Source organism: Euprymna scolopes, chromosome 25 (genome assembly GCF_053919585.1).
Source record: "Euprymna scolopes isolate OS-2025 chromosome 25, ASM5391958v1, whole genome shotgun sequence".
NCBI classification, from domain to species: domain Eukaryota; kingdom Metazoa; phylum Mollusca; class Cephalopoda; order Sepiida; family Sepiolidae; genus Euprymna; species Euprymna scolopes.
The window spans coordinates 48,699,502-48,717,686 of record NC_136506.1 but is presented as its reverse complement, the minus strand read 5'-3'; the positions used below and the strand labels follow the sequence as shown (position 1 = coordinate 48,717,686).

Here is an 18,185-nt window from a genome sequence, read left to right as displayed (position 1 = left end):
CCAGCGAATAAAAAATACAAAAAAAAAAAAAAAAACAGTATTGGAAGTAAACTCTTACAGGTTAAAAAACTCTAGATTTATGTTGGCGTTCGATTCCCCGATATCTTTCTATTGAGAATTCTTTCCAGAAGAATATCGAGTATTTATGGGAGGAACCATTGTTTAAGCGTTGCCTTAAGGAGATGTGCTTTCCGACTCCCTGGAAAACCTCATCAGTATGCCCTGTATTTAAGAATTCAGGTGATAAATCATCTCCCTCTCAGTACAGACCAATAAGCCTCCTGTGTGTCATGAGTAAGTTGCTGGAATCTATATTAAATAGAGAAATAGTAAACCACCTCAGCAGAAACAATCTTCTTAGTAACACACAATATGGTTTCCGTTCTGCAAGATCTACCGCAGATGTACTAATATCCTGAAGATGTCCCCTGAAATAGGGACGAAATGTTGATTATTTTAATAATTTCATTCGGTTTTTCTATTTTTCTCAAAACATAACGTCAACCACCGCTGGTATTTTCATTTTTTATACATTATATATATATATATATATATATATATATATATATATATATATATATACATATACATACATACATATATTTTAATTGCCTTTTCACCCCAAACAAGGCTTGATGCCATTGATGTAGGGGGCTACTATATTGGACATAATTGCAGGGATACTATGTAGGGAGTTGAGTAGCAAGATATCTGTTTACATTACACTTGAACTTCTGCATGTCAGTACAATCGGGGAGGCAGGAAACTGAGAGGGAATTCCAAAGTCTAGCAGTTCTGGGGGAAGAAACTATTAGAGTATAAGGCTTTCTGGCATCTGGGGAACTCTATTGTATAGGGGTGGGATTTTGCTGCTTGTCAGGTTTGTTGGGGGGGTATTTACGTTGAAGACGTAAAAGGGCTTGTAGAACGTTGGAGTATCTACAATTAAAATACTTGTAAAACAGATAGAGGGATGCAACATTTCATCAGTGGGAGAGAGGCTGAAGCCTAGCTGACAGAAGGGGGACCTATTAGGTTGGTCACTCTCATTTGAACCGTGTCCAGAAGTTAGAGACTTGTAGCAGATGCACCAGCCAAAATGTGACAACAATACTCCATACATGGGCGAATGGTGGCCTTGTAGAGGTACAAGATACATTCAGGCGTAAGTAACTTTCTAGTACGGTAACGGTAGAGAGAGCCCATCTTCCTCACAGAAGCCACGACAATGTCCTTGATGTATCTGTACCAGCTCATGTTCTTTGTGAATGATAAGCTGAAGAGTCTGAACGAATAATGTGTCATCCGTAAATATACCTATCTCAGAGACAATTTAATCAAGGAGGTCATTATGAATATCAGGAATAATAAAAGTCCAAGGATCAACTCCTGAGGGACACCCGCATTTATGTCATATTGTTTTGATATACGTCTATTGAGGACAACCTGGATTCTTCTCTTACTTAAAAAGGATTTAATTATGTTAAGTATTCGTCCAGTAATTCTATATGATCTAATTTTCTTGTTTTCATTGTGCCATACCCTGTGAAAAGTCTTAGATATATCTAGGGTTACTGCCCTTCCCTCCCCTGCTTTATCCAGTGCATGATAAATACGTTCAGAGATTACAGTTAGGATATCGGCACTAGAATGGGCTTGCCTAAATCCATATTGTTGGTCGGACAGAAGTTTAGCAACTTTAAAGTGGTGGACTAGGGCTTGATCAATTATGGACTCAAATATTTTGGCAAAAAGAGTGAGGAGGGTTAATGGGGCGATAATTTAATGTATTAGTTTTTTGCCAGAATTCTTGTAAACTTGTAAAAAAGCAGTTTTCCAGCAGTCAGGAAAGCAAAATTCGTTTAGGCATTTGTTAAAGAGTTTGAAGAAGACTAGAGCAACTTCAGTGGAACATTTCTTTAATAGTACAGCTGGGATGAGATCAGGTCCACATGCTTTTGATGTGTCTACGTTTTTTATGATATCATGCACTTGAGAATCGGTGATTTTCAGATCATCTAATGTGGAAAATCAGGGAGGGAGTGGTTTGCTGGGTCTAATGTAGAATTTGAGGCAAACCGATTGGCAAGCATGTTAGCCTTTTTGGTTGCTGTGCAAAGAATCTCATGATTGTTGGATAGTGGGGGAATTGTTGATTGCTTATTATTTACTACACCATTGTAGATTTTCAAGAAATCTCGAGTTCCTACTTTCTGTGCTTCAATGTGTTTTTTGGTAGTTTCTCGTAACTGTATGCCTCAGTTATGTGGAAACTGACTAGATATATTATATATGTAGACTCTCTCAGTCTAAGAATTATTTATATATATATGTGTGTGTGTTTGTTTGTGTGTGTATGTGTGTATGTGTGTGTGTGTGTGTGTGCATGTGAATGTGTGTGTTACATTTGTTTTTATTAGTGATAGACATAGTGTCTTAACGCTACCTTTGTATACAAATTCACTTCACAAGTGGTGAAACCTTCCACTCTTGCCTGCAAATACCTGCATTAAGTCACGTCTTTCACCGAATGCATTTTTATTCATAGTTATTAATATATTTTTTTACGTAAATAGAGCTTATTCATGGACATGTGCTACTATCAGTCATCAGCATGGCTATTAAGAGAGTTATTTTCAGAAGCTTCCTGACTCTCGCTTCCCTTAATTTGGCATTTACTTGTCATATTCAATGAATGATATTTCTGACAAAGGGTAAGAATTGCTATTTTCCGAGTCAGAATCTATCCATCTGACACTAATTGTTAGCTAGTATTTGACCTTGAAGTAGTATGTTTAACTCTTTATATCAAGTGGCTTTATGCCTTGTCTGGACCGATTTGCATAAATATATATACGTCAAGACTATGAATGATGTCTGTTTGTGTCCATGCACAATGGATGAAGTCACAAAGGTGTAATGTTACCCGCATAATCAAATGGGAAGGCATCGCAAAGATCCTTCATGATGCCAGAAACCGGTAATGTCATTTTGTGGTATTATTTATTAAAGAGGGCTGGAAGTAATCGAAAAGAGATATGGTTATTAAAACAAGAACAGACGATTTCTGACCGTTCAAGGCATGTCTCAGTTATGTGGACATATATATATATATATATATATATATATATATATATATATATACTAGTATTTCAGCCCGGCATTGCCCGAGTGTTTGGATGTGTATGTTGTCAAAAAAAAAAAAAAAAAAAAGTGATAGTAGGAAGGCAGGCTCGAACCCATACCGCAAAGGAGGAAAAGAACGGGGTAAAACCTAACGTTTATGCTGTTACGACCACCACCAAACCGGAAGCGACATTTTTTAAAATTAAGGCTAGACAATCTAAAGGAGAGGATAACTTTCAAAAATATCGGCGAAAAAAGTGACCCCCCCCTCCTGTAGAAAAGTGCCTAGTTGAAGGGGAAGATATTAATGTTTTAGCCAATTTTTCGATATTTATCGTATGAATAGTCGAACTTTAACACGATACTGACCCAAACTGATGAAAAAGCTTGCCCTATCTCTGAATACTCTTTATGTAAAATTTCAAATATTTAGACCAGAAATTGTCTGAGTAATTTGGAAGAGACCGCAGAGGTCAATTTTTAAAAAAACTTTGACCCCTATTATGACCCCTTAAAATTTATTGTTTTGGACTCAAATCAAGTTATTAAGTTAGATCCATGTCCAAGAAACCTATATCTAAAATTTCAAGTGCGCAGACCCAAAATTGTTGGAGGAGTTTGGTAGAGTTCTCAAAGGTCAAATCGTTGAACTTTGACCCCTTACTCGCAAAATTTCTGGCCAAAAACCAATCACATCGATTTTCCCAAATCTCAGTACCCTGTATATCAAATTCCGAGTCTGTAGGATAAAAATTGACAGAGTTATTGCGTAGGCAAATGTACACAGACACACACACACGTTCACTTATATCTCTCTCTCTCTCTCTCTCTCTATATATATATATATGAGAGAGATTTGGATACGTTCCCATCGTCTACTCTGAAATACGAAACTATGACAAGAAAAATAGAAGCCTTTTTAATGTCTAATTGCATTTCCAGCCAACTGATTAGATGTACTCGACCCAACTAAAAGTTTTGGATGAAATCAAATGTCATAATGTGTGTAACCTGTATGCCATATGACGTGTCTAATTTCAACTGCCAATTTGGTTGCAACATTTGTTGCCACACCTACTCTCTTTCATCTTGAAATGTTAGATATCTGTTGATCATATACTTCCTACTTATTCATTTATCAGAAAAGAGAATGGAAAGAAAAGAAAGAAAATAAATAGGAAACAATTCAAAATGTTATCTTTTGGCGTATACCATCTTTTCTCACTTCACACACATACTCAAACCCACAAACACAGAAAGATACCAGCTTCCCAACTAATAGAAAATGTAGAGAATTAAAAACATATCATTTGTATAAAGAAGCAAAATAGCTGATTGTGTTTATCAATTACAAACATGTAAAACTAAAGTTCACTGGCATGCAGACATATTGTTAATCATAGTCTATCTATATATCTATAAAAGTGAGAATGTGTGTGAGAAGATAATTCTCAACCTATGTACTCTACGAATATTTTCTCAACAGATTTGAAATTTGGTATGTAGGGTATTCAGACATATGGAAAACTTTTTAATCGGTTATCATCCGGGAAAAAAGGCTGCTAAGGAGTAAAAATTATAATCGGATTTTTATCTGTCCACTGCTTCACGAGGTTTGACACCACTTTTGAAAGAATTTGGCTAGTTGGTCTAATGGATATCATACTTGACTCACTGCATTTAAGTTTTGGTTTCGATCTCAGCTTATTTTTCTTTTACTTAGAAGTGAGCCGTTTAGAAAAAATACAATACTCTCATGCAAATATATCCCAGTTTCTTCCGTTTTACTTGTTTTTTTTTAAAGGAATTTAATGTTACGTTTAATACCGAGCAATGCCAGTTACATCTAGTAATATATAAAAATAGACTTTTAGTGGGACATGTTTAATTATCGTAATATGCTGACTCCAACAAAAATCATAAACATCACCATCAACAAAAATCACCATCACCACTAACAATAGCGCAATAGAAACGGTTTCTGAAACATACATTATGTTCATATGTCGTTTTTCTAGGTACGACACTGCACTTTGCTTCTCTAATTGTACTGACAGCGAGTAATACTTTTATATGTACGGGCAAAAATAGCGGGAAGAAATAGGGGGGCATAGTTTTGAAAGCCGTTTTATCACAATTTTTTTGTAGCTTTCCGACTAATTTTTGATTGTATTTGAAAAATTAAAGCCTAAAGTTAGTTTCCAAAAAGAAAACCAAATATTCGTACACATGAAAAAAAAAGGTTTATAATGAAAAATGTTTTCATGGCGACATTTAGAAGCTGACAAATTCAGCTAAATTTGGAAGTTACATAAATTCATTGTAAATATCCTTTGAAAGATAAATATTAGTTTTCTGAGTTTATTTCATAGATATTAGTAAAATCCTAAAATATTGAATTAAATAAAAAAAACATCTTGTTTGTACAAAATAGCTTAATTAGCCACCAAAAGTGAGAGATTCTGAGCTCGCAGAATCACAACAAACAAAAATTCGTCCAAATGTAGTTTCTACGGAAGCACAAGATAGGCTGTCTACAAATGACGTCAGGTAGTGAAAGGGGGGTAGTGAGTTTTCCCCCATGCGTGCATCTGTACATTCCTATCGTGAACAGTTGTATAATTTTTACCAGTTTTTAATTTAATCATTTTTCTATGTTCCTGCTTTTAAATTAAAAAAATATTTTTCAAGATTATATAAAAATTATGTTATGCTGAAAGTTTCACATTCATTCAAGAAAGGAAAATATTAGAATCTTACAAATAAAAATTACGCAAAACATAGAATCTAAAAACAAGAGAAATATTTATTGCAATTATAATTTTTTGAGCGAAAATATTAAACAATGTTTGATTCAATCATAATAACGGTAGTTCGAGAAATTAATTTTTCTTCGAGTTATATCGAATCTATTAATACGGACTTTAGGGTTTTTTTCGAAATGTTCCTGAAAAATTCATTTTTATTGTTACAATTTACGATGCTTTATTTTCATATAAAAGCAAAAATAAATTCATTTATTTTTTTTTTTTACTACTGAAAACCATAACTTTAGTAAAAGTTTTTTTGTTGTTTAAACAAAATTATACATTTCCACTAAGATTCAAATAAAAATAATAGAAACATTATATTTCGTGATCATTATTTGAAAAATACGGAAAATTTCATTAAAATTGGTTAATTTCCTGATTTTTGGTGAGTTTTTAAGTAAAGGGAGGGATCAAAATGTTTATACATTCAGAGCATCGGCATTAATTTTGCACGTACCTACGTTTTCCCTTCATTTTCACAACGGTGTTATGCATCTCATCTTGCAATGTAAAATATTCTGAAAATTTCGAACAAATTCTTTGTTTAAGCCGTTAACGTAGATTTTTCTCATTCAGTGTTCTATGATTTCAGATTTGATTATCTGATTATTTTTGCAACCAACTATGAGAAATAACAACGTTTGATCAATTAATCGTAGATCATAATTGTTTGCATCATGTATTGTATTTCGGTAGTAAATGACAAAAATTATGCAAAACAAATAAACCAAACATATACACCGATATAAGATTAAGTGCTATATTATCAAAATATCTGAATATAAAATAGATATCAAAACGTAATTAAACTGATATTCGTATAATATAATGTAAATAAAAATGATATGAATATTGTATTTTAGTTTCTTTCCAGAAAGTTAGATGCAAAATCAAATGTTGTTTTTTGTTAGAGTACAGAGCATCGATTAGTGTGCTCTAGTATACAAAAATGTCTGAGCAGCCCCATCTGCATTCTCGGGTGTTCGTGCCTCAAGTGATTTCTTTTTGAGAAAAAATATACTTGAGAGGATAGACCTACTCTTAAGAAAAGCATCTCTCCGTCTGACAGAATAGGGCTTAATATAATCCTCAGTTCGACGGATTGCCGAGGACGTATCGTCTTCGGTACAAACACATCCACATAAGCAGTACCAGGTAAGTATGTTGTCAAAAATGATTATTGCATGCGTCATTATAACTTGGAAAGGAAGTACATACGAGTGCATGTCTAGACAGCAGTTATCATAACTGGAGACATGCATCTTATTTATGAAGGTAAAAAGTGCATTTGCAAGGTTTCATCTTCAAGATTATCAGTTACAGTTTTTGAGTTCTGTAGTTATAGTCATGTTCCGACATGCTTTTGGTGGTCGAATCCAACATCCTTATATACTTTATCTTGGACTTTAACACAAAGAACAACAAACGCTATCTAAACAACTTGCTAAATACTTCATAAGGATTAATTTATTATATTAAGCAGGCAATTTTGTCTTAAAACAACGTCAGCATTACGAATTGGATGGTATCCAAATTTGACGTGGCGTTCCATATACAAAATGATCACTTTTCGTTTTCCGTCCACAAGGCATATAAAAACTAGAAAATAAAAGTACCATTCCTAGGTAAGTTTGAACTAACATCTGTCTGGCTAACAACTGCACGAACTGACCGACCGAGACTATAGATTTCTGCACTCACTGGTATTACTTCGTTGATTTCCACTGTAGTAAAATGTGGCGGGAAAGTGAAAAAAAATAATAAACAAGACTCCACAATGAGGCACTCTAGTCTGGTACAAAAATAGCAAAAAAACAGGTTCGTTGGCATTCCCTGGTAGTAACACTCCATGGGATCGGTAATAAACTCTCATCCCAGAGAAGGAGATTATGCCTAGGAGGACGTATTTCCGAGAAGCAAGCTGAACAGCCTCCCTGTCCAACAAAGTAAGGGCATCTCCTATTGTCAGAATAATACCAATGCGAACATTGGTTGGAATGAAAACTGGTTCACAATTCTTTTTTAATATACATTATTTTAATAAATGATATAATTTTGTATTTTAGTAAAATAATTTATAAAATGGACGCATTTGCGCAACAGCGTTTACGACGCCAATGGGCAATTTGACAGCGTTTTCAGTTGCAACAAAATATCGGAGGTTCAAGCTCATCTACGATCGATTGTATTTATACGTTTTTAAAATAAAATAAAAGGAAATGTATTTGAGCAAAGACGAGAAAATATATGTGATGCAATCTTTAATAGAGGTTTTTAGTCATGATGAAGTAAAGACGAAATTTAAAATAAATGCAGCAGAATAAAACGTGTGTCGACATTAAGACATTCCATGTCATACAATATTGATAGCATTCGTGTCGTCACAACATATGTTTTGTCAGATTTCTTTTGTAGACAATTGTAAAGACTCATAATGACAGATTGTAATAAAGTGTATAATACACATATTGCTTATTATTATTATTATTATTATTTGGTTCATTAGTAAATAGATATCCGAGACGAACATACTCGAAAAAGATACTAGCTTATATAAGTTATCCTCTTTCCTTCTCCATTCATTAAGTTTACTTTTTCCTTTTCTTTCCTTTTCCACAACCGTTTGGTTGGATATCGAAATACTAACATTTAACTCACATCATAATGCGAATTCTCAACCAATCAGAATGATTCCCAATCGTTTGAAAGTGATTCTCTTTGAGCCTATGTATTCCAACAAAGAGCTAAATAAAATCAGAGCTAACTAACTAACTAACTAACTAACTAAAACACACACACACACACACCTGAAAAAATAAATGCGAGTATATTTCTTATGTATGTACTTTTTTTCTCACTAGCAACCAGCCTAAAAAGAACAACAAACACTATCTAAACAACTTGATAAAATGACAGAGTCTAGGCCATTGTTGTAATAACTTTTTCCCTATTGGCTGAGGTATTGCATTGGTCCTGTGTAGTTCTAGGAAGACCAACATCCCATGCTTTGCCTTCTTCTTTTGAGAAGAAGTTAGTTTATTGCTGTCTGAGGTGCCTCTACCGAGACATGCCGACAGAGCTGTCTAGACATTTTTTTGCAGGCCAGAGAACTCTTTCTCTAGAGCGCTGGCTTTTCAAATCTCACATTCTGAGCCTTGTCCTGTCATCCTGCCGTGGGAGGACGATAAATAATCTAAGAGATGCCCATTTTAACAAGTTTCCACAACCACAAAAGATGTGACTTAAAAACAATCGAGGGAAGTGGATATTCTTATTAATGCTCCACTCTTCACCCATTCCTTTACACTTACGCATAAACATACACAAAAAAAGAACAACCAAATCTAAAAGCTAACTCTCATTTCAATTCTTTTTGATACGCATATTTTCTCCTTCGCAATAAATTTTACTATAACAAATATTAACGTTAAACGTGCTTCTTGTTTTCTTTGCTGTCACTGTTATTTTTATTTACTTTGTACTCCAGAATATTCTTTTCAATAAATAATATTCCAGAGTACAAACAGTCACTGAAAGCTACTATCCTTCGCATTTCCTTAAAGTGGATGAATGTCTGTCTTTAACTTCTATGTAACGTGAACAGATAAGCGATGGGTTAGTGACTTATCCAAAACAGGATCAACCAATCAAAGTTTAATCATTTGTAATAAGATATGTTTTCAAACACCTACACAATTTCACAGACACAATACATTATATATATATATATATATATATATATATGTGCGCGCGTGTGTGCACAATGAAAATCCAAGAAGCAAATGTTCCACTCACCCCCGGTCTTTTCCACTCGATATTCCCGGGCGGTGGTCGGCTGTAGAAAAGAGAGGACCAATTTGTGGCGAATTCGGGATCTTGGAAAAGAATCGACTTTTTTCGGCATTCTCGCCTTAATTTGTGGAAATGCTGGTTTTTGAAATGGACAACCTTTTTTTTTACCATCCTGAAAAATGAAAAGAAAATATAAAAAATAACAGCGACTGATTTGAAACATTAAATATTGAAAAAAAAAAAAACCCACACACAAATGTAAAACTGTAAAGATTGTTTTAATTGTTTATTTAACTATCCTTCTGTTAATTTAGTTGAAATGGAGGCGAGTGCCACAAATTTATAAATAGGGTTAGGGCAACAGGATATTCTTTTCATTGTTTTGACTCAAGTGTGTGTATCCGTTGATATCTTATATGCTTTTATATAGAATGATGCGGTTCTCGGTTGATTAACTGTGTCTGTGTCAGATATATGCTCGAGAGTCAAAACAATGAAAAGAATATGCTGTTGTCATAGCTCTACTTATAAAGTACGAGAACAAAATGACTTGAAACATTGCAGTTTCTAACAGAAATATACATTATAGTTTAGCTGTGGTAATAGCAACTGGTTTAATAAAACAAAATCTAAACAAAATACCGAAACATAATTTGTGGATTATCAAACTGTACATACATTTTGGTAGCACCTCTTAAAAGGAGAACGCCAATCTTTAAAACAGCTGTAGAATATAAATGTATTTAAAAAAAATCAAATATTAAACACAAGAAAGAATTCCTTGATTGTAAAAATTAATAAACTAAATTTCCATGAGTAAAGTTTCTTTCCTCTAACTGTCCATCTGTGGAATACAATACCATGGGGTTGCATCTAAGTTGACTATAGCATGATCATTTTCAAGTCTAATGTAAATAAGTTCTTGCTGAGCTGTCCTCTTATATAAGTAAACCCTATCCAAGTTCCAGCATTGCTGACCATCACGGTGTTGTCTAATCATCCATTTAACACTCATTAACATTTATTCTAGCGAGATCCGGGAGTCTTGAGAAGCGGTGACTCACAAGTATAAAAAATAAAATTCTAATCTAATTGACTGCAATACAAATAAGTAAAAAAACAAAAAACAAAAAAAAAAAACAGAAAACAAAATCCATTCACATTTGAAGTTAATTTTTAGTAATATTTTCAACAATCCCCCCCACCCCCACCCATGTTCTTATACTTCAGTGGCCAAGTGAAATAAAAATACGCTCTTAATAATCAAAAACTGTATGGATGACAAAAATGTCAGTAATATGTCGTTTTATTATGAATAAAGAAGATTTGTTTTGTACTAGTTGTTGTGAATGGGAATTTTTATACGTGCATTTATTACAATGTTGGATATTCATAAATCTCACTGCTTTATACAGCATTGTTTAATCAAGGACATTATTTTTCTCGAGTTGAATTGATTGTTTTAACATATAAGTTGCTTCTTTTCGTAAATAAGTAAGAAGTATGTAGAAGCAAATGTTGCAATTGTAAACACGTACGAAGTGTTATAATGAAGGTATTCAAAAAATGTGCTTCATTCAGCATAAGACGCCATGTTGAAAACGATCGTAGGTGTTCTGTAATTTATTCGGGTATTCTGAAGAACGAGAAAAAGTATTAATCAAAGTTCCATATTGAAATTCAAGCAGCATGATAATCCTTTATTCTACGAATACAGTCATGACGCAAGGTAGGATTTAATTCAAGTGGAGGGAGCCCCTATTATTTATATTTAAAATCTGTTTTAGTATGTTATAAATAGTAGGATGTTGCAAAGAAAATAATGACGGTCGAACAGCAATAATTGTACTTGTGAATAATACGACACGGTGACGCGAGTGAAGTGATAGATCTTAACAAATAGAGATAAACATTATTTGCTACTTTCTGCATCGGAATACGTATTTGAAAGACGCATTTTGTTATGAATAAATGTTATAATCTTAAAATGTGGATCGAATGTAAGCATACATTCACAGACCACGCTTAAAGAAGTGATGTGAGTGGCAATTGTGAAGGATGTGTTGAGAACGTATTATTTTCCTATGGAAACTATAGAGATAGCGAAAAATTGATTTCATGTTATGAATATAATAGATAAGACACTAATACGAAGTTAGTACGACTACTGAATTAATTTCTCGTAAAATATCACTAGAATTTGATCTTGGTATTAGGCGTTGTTTACACTTGCATCAATAGACGGAGGCAGCACCAATATTATAATAGAAAACATCTTGGGAATTAGGCGTCATAATAATGAAAGTTATTGCATTCATTTACTTACGATTTTACAGAAAAATGATATTGTGTTTGAAAATTATTTCAAAAGAACACACGCGTTTTATCAACTTACCAGACACACACACACACACACACACACACACACACACACACACACACACACACACACACACATGATTGAGAAAATATAACTCAAAATTCCCAACACTCTTGTCAAGTAAATTTACTTGACTTGTTCTATATTCAAATGTTGGCACGTCGTCAAAAGTTATTGTTGCTATCCACGCCCAATCTCTTTTGAATTTCCCTTCGAAACGATGCAGATGGAATTAAATGGAAGTAAAGTTGAAACAAACCCTAAATATGCGTTTATTTGTTCATTGGAATTAGAAGTTCATGCATCGCAATATTTGCATTCACTTCAACTGAATGTAATTTATCGGTTCATTCTACTAAGACATCGATTTGTTCAGGGTTAGGCGTGAGTGTATCTTTGTTCATATATTGGCCTTTGTATTACACATCATTTTCTTTTGTCATAAAACTAGAAAATCGATTACATTTTTGTAAGTTTAGTTTTAGAATGGTGAAAATGACAAACACAAAAAGGATATCACTTTATTCGTTTGAAATTTAACAAAATAGTTTTCGTTTTGATACACACCTTATTGGTTCGCAACGGATACCAGTATCCATTCTTTGGTTTGATTCTTTATTAACGGTTACCTTTCATAACCAAAAATAAGTCACTTTACTTCTATAATAATAATAATAATAATAATAATAATAATAATAATAATAATAATAATAATAATAATAATTATTATATGTCATTAAATGAGATCAACAGCTTATTGATGATTAATCCGATATTTCTAAAGCTAAAACAATTCCGATATTGTTCATTAAAAAATAAATTCTTCCAAAATCAAATTATGTCGTTCCGTCGACTAAAACGGAACAATTTTCATAAAATACATTTTCAAAAGTACTGTTTGTGTTATGGATTTAAAGAATATTTAGCTGATAATTCTTTGTACGCTAAGAAGACAGAAGATATGTTGTAAAAAAATAAAAATAAATTGTTACAAATTTTAATAAAGAAATAAGGAAACGATACATTGTTTTTATTTATTTCAAGAATATTTATCTGATAATGATAACTATTTTTATGGAAAAAGTAACATTAATTGAAAAAATTATTAAAAGTGAATTATACAAAGTGACGAAGAAAGCACCATGGAATCTCCGCCAGTTATTATTATATCGAAGTAAATTAGACAAAAAAAAAAAAATGTTTTGCCAATTTTTAACGTCGAACATAGATATATTCAGTTTGAACGATGAAAAGAATGTTGGATATTCATCACGCAAAGCAACGGTTACACAGAGTCAGAATTATCATCTCATGTTACAAATCAATATGAAGGGAGGATTTTCGATGAAAATTATTATTTGATTCTAATTCTCAAACATTTAATTTTGTATTTAAACATTTAATAATAACTAGCAGTTCAGTCCGGCTTTGTTCAGGCCCTATGTACTGTTGATAACTTGCCCTACGTGTGAATACAATTTATGTAAGATTTCAAATGTTTAGACCAAAATTTGTCTGAGTAATTTCGTAGAGATCGCGGAGGTCAATATTTTTTAACTTTGACCCTAATTTTGGCCCCTTAACATTTATTATTTTGGTCTCAAATAAAAATACAAAGTTTTATCCATATCCAAATTACCTACATCTAAAATTTCAAGTGTTTAGACCAAAAATTGGCGGAGGAATTCGGTAGAATCTACAAAGGTCAAGTCTTTCAACTTTGACCTTTTGGCAGTCAAATTTCCACCCCAAAACTGATTAAAATGCTTGCTGCATGTTTGAATACCTGTTATGTATAAATTTGAAATGTTTGGACTCCAAATTGGCTGAGTTGTTTGCTAGACACCGCAAAGGTAAAATCGACTAAAAACATTGCTCTTTCTCTGAATACCTTTACGTAAAATATATAATGTTTAGACCAGAAATTGGCTGAGTAATTTTATAGAGACCGCAGAAGTCAATTTTTTAGAATTAGACCCCTTAACATTTATTTTTTTGGGTTCAAATCAAGTTTTAAAGTTAGATCCATGATCAAGTAGCCTACAACTGTTTAGACCTAAAATTGACGGAGGAGTTTGGTAGAGTTTTAAAAGGTCAAATTGTTGAACTTTGACCCCATGACAGCCAAATTTCTGACCGAAAACCGATTAAGAAAATTTTCCCAAATCTCAATACTCCTTATGTCAAATCTCGTCTGTAGACCGACAATTGACAGAGTACTTTAATAGGGAAATGTTCACAGACATACACACAGACATTTTCACTTTTGTAGATATATATAGATAAACAGTACCCCCCTCTTCAGGTGCTACTATTGAATCGTTAAGAAAACTAACAACCCTTTCTGCAATCCAACTATACATGATACAGATAAACTTCAGTTTATGCCTGGGTTGTGCACCATGTTTCATGCGTAAATATACAGTACAGTTGCGGAGAAACTTTATTCATTTACTCGTCGGTACTTAGTACTGAATTTGCCACATGTTCACCGGATATTAGCATTTCAGATATTTGTCTGTGCAGCTATCTCAAAGATAATGTTTATCAAATCAACTCCAAACGATGAATTGTTGAGAGCCATAAACGACCCAAGGAAATTGCTAATAAAAAAGTGCGTCAAAGTTATTGACAATTTTGAAACATCCTTTCTAGGTTGTTCTTTTAATTGAATGGCTTTAAAAGAAAAACTCTTGGACATTCACAATTGGAACTTGGTGCAATTGTCAGTCATAGATTATTTATATTAAAAGTGATGGATTCATATTTTTCCCAGAGTTATGAAAGAAAATGACTTGACCTGAACAACTTGCACCTTCTCACTGGCATTGCCGCTTCAGATGTGTACTTTTTAAGATAAAATAATCAAAATGTCTTTCGTAAATTAAAAGAAACCCTTCTCATTTACCACTTCTCCTTAAACTCAACTTTGTATCTAACTTTCACTCGTAAGTTTGCGAGTAAATATGCACATTTAAAGAAGAAAAAAACAAAAAAACAAAACAAAAAACAAGAAAAACCCCGTTCGTAAATGAAGAGAGCAATTTCTGAGCAAACTCGCACCCAAATATCCACTCGCATTAAAATCCCGATCTTGTGTTTAATTTTGCTTTCACGTGCCAAGAAATGCAAACTTTTCTAAACCAAATAATCAGAATTCGTGTTTTTTCATGGGTCATAACAAAATGCTAATAATAAAGAAGATAAATCGCTCACTTCGTTACGTTTTAATATTTCATTTGTTTATTTGGAGGCCGATATGTACAAAACGAAGCTGTTTAATACAATAAGAAATAGTATAGATACGTTATAAATGCGGAAATCTGTAATTTGTTTTAATGTATAATTAGCTTTCTATCTGTGTGTGTGTTTTTTTTTACAAAGGAGTCACCACTTATCAAGAGCTGGAGGCCACTCGAGGATAAGGGTTAATGAGTATACAGTAGAAATTGGGAAAATGTAGCAATCGTTAGAAATGGAAATTTAGTTAATTGGATTACTTAAGGGGATGCCTCATCAAGAACTTGTTTACATTGGACTTGAAGACGACCATATTGTAGTCAAGAGTTTTTTTGTTGTTTTGTACCATATTTTCAATTTAGTTGGAAAATAAAAAAATAAAATTGTAATTGCATTTCGGGTTGAAGAGATGGTTTTCGCAAACATTAGCTTCGGTTTCATAATGTAACTGTTTATTGCTTGTTGACGAGAAGACCGTTTTCTATGAAAATGTTTTCACTCGATAGTAATTAATAGCAGAATAAAACAGTAATATGCGCAAACACATTTCCTTTTTTAATGTTTGTAAATAATAACTGAATGTGTTTCTTTTATTTTATTCCATAGCCATGTTGTGTATGTTAAGGCATTCTTTAAAATACAACCACTATTAATTTGTAAAGGTCATAATGAGTTTCGTTCTTTTTGAAAACATAAGTACAACTCAGTTGTAAATGCTTACCTTATTGCCAATGTAAAAAAAAAAACACTATAAAAATGATTAGGAAATCTCTGCTCACAATTGATGTGTATATAAGATAGACGCTATTTGCAAAATGTAGTCAATTTCGAAAACTGTCAGAGACTCACAAACTTTTTCCCAGTAGGTCCATACTAAAAAGCACGGAAATATAGTATGGACCTATATTTTTACATTTAAACCCGTGCAAATCCGAATAAATTATGCTTATAATTTTTTATGTTATAATTAATTTTAATAATCAAAACTACGTTAAAAAACAAGGTAAGTTACAGTGGTTATCACATTTATGATTAGTAAACCACATTTACGTTACTTGAATCTGTAATAAATAAAGAATTAACAATCATTTCAGCAAAGAAAAAAAACAAAAAAAAAACAATATACTTGAGTGACAAACAATATGGATTTCGGACTTAAATATAAACAGCTAGTGTATTGACTGTGATATCGCACAGGATTAGTGAATCTACCGACGGCGGTTTTGTTTTTAGGGCGACAGCTTTTGTTATATCAAAGGAGTCCGGTAGGTTTTGTTACAAAGCTGTGCTTTACAGACTTTATTTGCTATGAAATACCTGGAAAAGTCTGCTAAGCCACCAAATCCTTTCTTACCTATAGATCTATAAAAAATGGTTGTTGGCGGCAAAAATACAAAGCACATACTATTAATGTCGGCATGTCAAAAGGATTCAATCTGGCCCCAACTCTCTTTTTGATATTCATAAATACTGTTCCAGTTAACATTCAGAGGTCACAAGTATCTATGACAGCACTTCGAAGAGCATTGATGATCAAGAGCTTCATAATTCTCTTTCTTCCGACCTGGAGCATGTGGTGTAGTGGGTGTGAAATCTGTTACTTTTAACACGTCTTAAAAAAGATTCTCTCCTTTCACCACAGACGTTCAGATCCCCATTTTCCCCAACTAAAATGAATGGCCTTTTTTTTAGTAAGTACCTTTTTTATTAAGCTCCAAGGATTGACTTACACTTCAGATATAAAGTGGCATACATAAAATATGTTACTTAGCGCGCTGGAATATTTGATCATTCTAACACTCCTGACACAATCCTCTGCTTGTTTTCGCACTCTATGCTGATGTACCACGCACAAGCTTTTTTTTTATTGCTTTAAGGGCAGTTAGATGAGGGTTTTTATTTGCAAATCTATATATAGATAAAAGTGAACGTGTCTGTGTGTGTGTGTCTGTGTCTCTGTGTGTACATTTACCTACGCAATAACTCTGTAAATTTTAAGTCTACAGACTTGAAATTTGATATACAGGGTACTGAGATTTGGGAAAATCTCTGTAATCGTTTTCGGCCAGAAATTTGGCTGTTAAGAGTCAAAGTTCAACGATTTGACTTTTAAGAACTCTACCAAAGGAGAAGGCAGGTTGGTTTTGTTTGAGTTTTGGCCTGGTTTTAGTGTAATTTTTTAATGTGCTGTCATTTTTATTTTTAAGAGTTTCAGTTTAGGTAAGGGGTGCTGAGCAAGTGGTGATGCAGAGTACAAGACATGCAACACAGGAAGACCATCAGCTGTCCCTCCATCTACTAGAATTGTGGCCTCAGGATAGCCCACCGGGGATGAGTGCAGGGTACTTCTCCATGCGCGACATGGTGCTACAAACATCCCGATATTATACAACTGTTGATGGAGCAGCCGCTCTAAGCGCTACCAAAGAGTTAAGGGTTCTGTACTACCAGTCAGGAATAGCAGCCAGGAACTGTCTATCCGGTACCCTCAACCCATCAGATGATGGTCAACCCAATCTGCTTGCACTGGCATTACGGTATTCAAGCACTCCAAAGTATCCAGTTTAGGGGATGGGATATGTCGGGAGAGGGGAAAATCGGCGTTCATTACCCTAGTCAGGAAACAAGATCGACCACCGAGTGTTTCTGTAGATTCCAAGTGGTTCAACCTCTACGCCTGGCTAATAGACAAAGAAGGAGTATGAAAGCCGGGCGATAGACGGTGCCTATCTACTCCTTAAGCGGTTTAGGTTTGCAGACCGGTAATTTGTTTGAGTCACCAGCTCTAGGAAGGTTGTCACCCAAGACTGGAGAGGCCTTCCTTCCCTTAGGTTTAG

The 18,185-nt window shown here is 33.6% G+C and overlaps 1 protein-coding gene across 1 annotated transcript in view; it reads right to left on the bottom strand.

The window, feature by feature from the left end:
* LOC145247341 (calpain-5-like) overlaps nucleotides 1-18,185 on the bottom strand; it is a 169,890-nt gene that overhangs the window by 73,746 nt on the left and 77,959 nt on the right. The window contains exon 2 of the mRNA XM_080109004.1: nucleotides 9,732-9,900. Coding sequence (XP_079965130.1) covers nucleotides 9,732-9,899 — 168 coding nt within the window. The 5' untranslated portion in view covers nucleotide 9,900. The remainder of the gene's footprint in view (nucleotides 1-9,731; nucleotides 9,901-18,185) is intronic.